Below are 6,060 nucleotides of genomic sequence, written 5' to 3'. Positions count from 1 at the left end.
CCGTCAGTAGAAAAAAGCGGAAAATTTTAATAGTGTTGGCGCGAAAGGGTTATCCTACCATAGAAAAAATTTATTTCGCGTCTTTTTCCACTGACAAAGTTGTTTGACAGACTATATTTAATATTTTTCTATTTTGTACTCATTTCAATGAAATCTAGTAAACCAAGAAATTAAGAAACCAAATCAACATGACCTTTAAAGAGAGCAATATACGAACTTCATTACGAATGAACGTGGTCCACAACTAAACAGAGCAAGGCTGGCCGCATCCGCGTCGGTGAGAAAAATCAATCGCCCGATTCCCGCCTCCGCCGGTCGTCAAGGCAACGCGTAAACAGTGGGGAGACGCGAGCCGATTCACTCGTCTGTGCATTTTGTTCGCTGTGTTGTGGTTTTTGTGGATCTTGGAGATGGCGGACGAAGCAGCCCCCGGAGCGCCAGTGGAGAAGATTGTGCACACGTACCCGCTGATTCGAGTGAGTGTTATCTAGTGTTGTTGTTTATGTTGCCACTCTGGATCTGTAAATTGAGGCTTTATTGCGATGAATTAAAAGTTGTTTTTTGAATGACTGAGAGACCTAAGTATTATGTAAATAAGGTGCAGGCGCCAGGCGCTAAGTCGCCTTGATCAGCGTAGATTAGGTAGTATTCAAATGTTTTAAATCTGTATTTTTAATTTCATATACTTAAAAGGGAACACAAACAAGTGCAAGCTAATTCGATTAGAGCCAAGGTAACTCTATGTCTAAGCTCTATAAGTAAGCTCAGGATGTAAAGAGTTAAGGGTTGCGGACCAATGTAAGCTAAAGCACGACCAGTGTGGATTTCCTTTGCCGGTTAAATATTGCTTTCACAACACCAAGCTTATTGAAGTAACATGTGAATACAGCAAAAAGATCCGTGCAGAATGGTTAATCAGTTGCAGCAATTTACTCAGGGGGCGAAATTTTCAAATTGATCTGCGCTCGCGCTTTTTCATTGAATAATTACTTAGTCTATTATAGTTAGACGAAATATCCTAAGCTGGCCCTAATATAATCCCTGCATATGATGTTTTTTCAAAGGAGAGATCGTGTTATTTAACCACATTTTGGGACTACCTTAATACCTATGTGTGTGCTATACCTACTTATTCTACCATTAACAAAATAAAAGTCCAATGATTCCACCATTAGCACGCTCCCATCTGAGCTCCTTTAAACCCCTGATGTATTATGGCTTCATCTAAATCTAAACTCTTCAAAGACACGTACGCAAAGCATCCAGACATTTATAGAACGCTTCAATGGACGACTTCCGAGATCTATCGAAACTACTCGGCGGTTTCTTTAGGCCGCCAAAACAAACAATATAAAACAAAGTTTACTTTACCGTTAGAAAAATTAAATAATTAAACAATCGTTGAAGATTTAAACCGAGTTTCATTCATCTTTGAGACGATAACGACGGAAAAGTTTAGTTTGTAAAGCGGAGCGTAATTGTTTAAGCATTGCCTAAAATTTGTTGGAACATATGCGTGACAGTCCAAATATTTGGATGCGTGTGGCATAATAACGCAGTTTCCGCTTTTCTAACTTGATCGTTTGTTTATTTTGGTTAATGTATGTTGAGCGTAAACCATGTGAGGTAGATGCGAAGCTAATACTTCACACTTATAATATGCTCTCGTTTTTCTTAATTCGGTAAAACCGATGAGGCCTAAAACCAGAGATTGTGGTTTTAAACCTTGGCTCGCACCATTATTTGAGTAGGTATTTTGGGTAGGTAATAGGTAGGTAATAGTAAAGTAAGTCAAAATCTAGCTAGTGTGATGAAGTCTACAGCCCAAACCTGAAACCTTGTGCGCACAGCGGTGGAACGCATTTACGCTACGTCTTACGTAGGCGAACAACGCGCGAACGCGGCGCGGCGCGGCGCGGCGAAAGCGGCCGCCGCCGCGCCGCGCCGCCTGACATTCGCGTGCAAATCGCGCCGCACCGCGTTCGCAACGAGATCGCTTACGTAGGACACTTCTATGGGCATCAAAGGATTGATTTCGCCGCGCCGCGCCGCGCCGCGTTCGCGCGTTGTTCGCCTACGTAAGACGTAGCGTTAGATTGGTCACGATCTCACGATGATACACTATCAGTTCTTATCAAAATTTGAAAATTGCTGTCTTGCGGCCACCTAAACCGGAGCATCAGCTGACGCAACACTATCAACTCCTCATACATCACCTACCTATAGTATTAGGTACTTTGTACAGTCAGCGTCGTGTAGTAGATAGCATTCCAAAACGTATTCAAATAGTTCGGTACGCCATACAAATAAAATAATATGGTGTCAATAGCATAAATAGAAAAGAAGCGGCGATTTAGCAGTGAATGATTGACGGCGGAACGGCGTAACGTGATACGTCACGGTTCCGCGCCGGGTTTGTTTTCCCTCGTAGATCTAAGTGGATGGTAGACTAGGTACTTAGCTTAAACGACATTAGAGATACAATTTGTGTCTTTGATAGGTAGCTGTCTTTTATCTATAACTCGTGGAAGATTATAGTGAAACCCACAGCTTGTCCTATGTCCCATCCCATATAGCCATACCTCAGTGCGGCGAAAGAGATCCTATCACGCTTCCACATCTCATCTGACTGCAGTATATAAATAGAATCTGTTGTCCTATGTTCTACACGTTGTTAAGTCTGCACTGTGAGTCTCCGTTTATCCAACTGTTACCCTCCCACACGTTAAAAACATCCCAAATGATCAACCTATTGGCACCATAATACTTGTCAATAGATTACGTAAGTAGTCCTAATTATTAATGAACGGTATTTTGGACTACGTAATTAATTATATTAAACAAATAAGGCACTACGAATACGCGTAGGTCGGGTAGGTATAATAAAGAGAAGAGGTAGATAGATGACCATGCTTGTCCGCCTCTATTTGATCCATCTATCTATTTACTCAACTACATCTTGTAGATATAGAGAGGCCTCTCAAATCTCACCAACTGGACATCTCATTTGTTCGAAATTCAATATTCACCTTCGTGTGCCTCTCATAAAAAATTAATAACTTTTCAATGTTAATTTGACAAAAACCATATTAAACATATTGAATCGCGGTTCACCACGAAGGCACGTTACTATTACCTATTAATTTTATATTGACCCGAGATTCATGTTGCGAAATTCTTAGAACATCTACTACAGAAAAGTCAACTCTTTTTGCCACTTTTGCTCAGGGTAGAGACCTAGACACGCGGTAGCGTGTCCAGCCAAGTTCAAAGAAAAAGGAACTGCCGACGCAGCAACCGTGTGTAATATTACTTAATATTGAACTTGGCTCTCATTTCACATTTATGTTTTTGTTGGTATAAGTAAACTTCAATCGAAAACCATCAATATTTTTTCCTAATAGTTTTCCATTTTCCCAGCACAGTGATATGAGCGAAGAGATGCGGTCAGAGGCCCTCGAGCTATCCGTAACGGCCTGCGAGAAGCACGCCAACAACAACGAGCTGGCGGCGCGCATGGTCAAGGAGACCATGGACAAGAAGTTCGGCCCCTCCTTCCATGTTGTGGTGGGCGAGAGCTACGGCTTCGAGATCACCTACGAGTGTACCACCATCTGCTATATTTACTTTGGGGGAAACCAGGCGATTGTGATGTGGAAGTGCTCTTAGAACTGGAATTTAGCGATACAAGCAAGGTCCGCGCAAGTAGTCTGAGGAATTGAGAAAACGGGGTTGCATCGAAGGGCTTGGCGGGGGTGTTGGCAAACAGAGGGCTACCTAAGGGTTTGGCCTCAGTGGTGAGCATCCAGCGTAGCGTGGCGTTGAAGTTTCCAAAGTATTATAGCAGCGTGCACTCACACGTCACATTTGTATTCGTTTAACGTGAACCCCGCGCTCCAGACCTCGCTCGAATGTGCAATCAGCTTGCACGCTTATGATTCCTTGGATTTCGTGCGCGAACTCTGCAGCCAGTATACAAGGTGTCTAATATAGAGCAGTGCGTCAAACAGGAACTATTCTTAATTTTAGCTGTTAGCTGTTATTATACTTTTTTAAGACAATTGGCCTAAAAAGCGGCAATTACAAACGCTGACGCACTGATGTTTAGAACTGACATAAACATATATTATTACTTCTTTTGTGAGAATATTATGTTTAACGTACCTACAGCATAAAGAATGACATTACGTCGGAGTTATTGTTAACCAGCAAACAAAATGTAATGTTAAGCCGTTTAAAACGAACAAAGATATTTTCAGTAGGTAGCTATATTACCTACTTATTTTTAGTTGTACCTTTGATTACCTCGAAGTAGCGTTAAGGCTATTATAGTAAAGTAATGCCTCGAGACGAAATGTCTGGAACGCCGATGCATTCGTATGTAAATCCGAACCGCTACAAACACGAGTAGCCTTTATTAGCATAAGTCTGGGTAAATTACTTTTAAAATTGTTTTCTCTTAGTTATTTCTGTGAGACACGCGCTGAATACTGCATACAAATTTGTTGTCGAAAGAACACGTTATATTTTTAAACAAGCTTGAAAAGTCTTAACCGATCACGCAAATTGGTACCTATTAGTAGTTCATATATAACATAATGTATCCCTCTAATGGTACTTCCATAACTGAAACGAATCTATATATTATCGAAACCTAATCAACATGGCTCAGTTGCGACTTTGATACAAAACAGGCTGATGACTGGTACTTATTCTCCTACCTACTTAGTCACTTCGTATTAGTACCTTGTCACAGTGACTGCTAATATGAAAGCCGCTAAGGGATCTCATATTATTGTCACTGTGATACGTATGTAAATTCCTTGGCCGTACATTTAAAGAAAGCAGTAACGTCGTAACGTAAAGAGGTATGTATAGGTACCTGTACCTACCTACTTTCGTAAAGTTCTGCGCCAGATGACACTACATACTATTATGCTAATAGTAATAAATAATCTGATTATTTTGCTATTTTCCCTTGCTCTATCTCGTTGTGCTCTAGCAAGATATTATTGCAAATAACTGTGCTTAAATAAATATTTATTTGCACCAACTGAATTAATACTTAATTAAATACTACAATTATTACCTATATTGCATTACTCAAGTATGTATGAAATGTTGTAGGCGGAAAATAAATTATACACGCTCACCATTACCTATGAGCTCATCCAAATTAAGATAATGCCAAATGCACATAAGATACAATCAATAACGAATGTATTTTGATAATCCTTATAGCATCGTGCGTATTTCGATTCAATTTGGACGATGTTGAGGCTTGTTTACTTATAATAGGGACAAAATTCAATTAAAACATTTTCTTTACCAGAGGTAGAGCAAGGAACAGATTTGATGAATGCTAGCAAACTCCGTAATTATCGCAAACCATTATTGTAATAGCTCTATAACCATCGAGCGACCTTGTGAGCTCTGTCCAAGAACCGTGGGCAGCGCTGTGTTTCCTATCACTTATCTAAACAATCGCCGAACGCACCAGAATAGGAGCGACCTTGAAAGACAAGGCATTTATACAGAATAAAAGAATATTCTTAATACTGGACGTCTTAAGACGATTCGTTTGGAGCTATGAGAATATTCCTCCAGTTTCCATTGTCCATTGAGTCATATCAAGTCCCCAGAAATAATTATGAATAGGAAAACCAACATTAGACAATTAACTTTAATCCCTAAAACAACAACATAACGTCTGTTTTAGCTTGAAATGGTTTGTGCTTGTTGTATAAGTACTGGGCAGTTTTTTACAATTATTTTGTCAATTATACGTACTTTTTGTAATCGTTATGATTTTGTGGGACAAGGTGCGAGAACGTACAAATGTGGTACAAATCGAGGCGATAACAAGAGATCTATTTTTTGCATGACATTACTTATAATAATATTCAATAGATATATTGATTTATATAATGACTCTTATATTTATGCGAGTGATGGTGTTGATATTATAATTATTTTATAAATCTACAAATAAATCACTATATATATTTTGTAGAACGTTTTTTATTGACTACCTACCTGATTGTTTGAATAATTATCGAT

General features: G+C 39.5%; 1 protein-coding gene across 1 annotated transcript; it reads left to right on the top strand.

Annotated features, from left to right (window-relative positions):
* The first annotated feature begins 268 nt into the window (after positions 1–268).
* Positions 269–6,015, top strand: LOC134664952 (dynein axonemal light chain 4). The gene is made up of 2 exons (XM_063521683.1): positions 269–476; positions 3,421–6,015. Exons 1-2 carry the CDS (start codon positions 411–413, stop codon positions 3,667–3,669), a joined length of 315 nt encoding a protein of 104 aa, XP_063377753.1. The 5' UTR covers positions 269–410; the 3' UTR covers positions 3,670–6,015.
* Positions 6,016–6,060: the final 45 nt, after the last annotated feature.

This window comes from Cydia fagiglandana, chromosome 6 (assembly GCF_963556715.1).
Source record: "Cydia fagiglandana chromosome 6, ilCydFagi1.1, whole genome shotgun sequence".
NCBI classification, from domain to species: Eukaryota; Metazoa; Arthropoda; class Insecta; order Lepidoptera; family Tortricidae; genus Cydia; species Cydia fagiglandana.
This window is presented reverse-complemented; position numbering and strand designations above follow the sequence as displayed.

Coding starts and splice junctions, on each gene's coding strand:
- LOC134664952 (XM_063521683.1), top strand. CDS start 411: ATGGCGGACGAAGCAGCCCCCGGAGCGCCAGTGGAGAAGATTGTGCAC. Junction 477..3,420: donor ACACGTACCCGCTGATTCGA/GTGAGTGTTATC, acceptor CCATTTTCCCAG/CACAGTGATATGAGCGAAGA.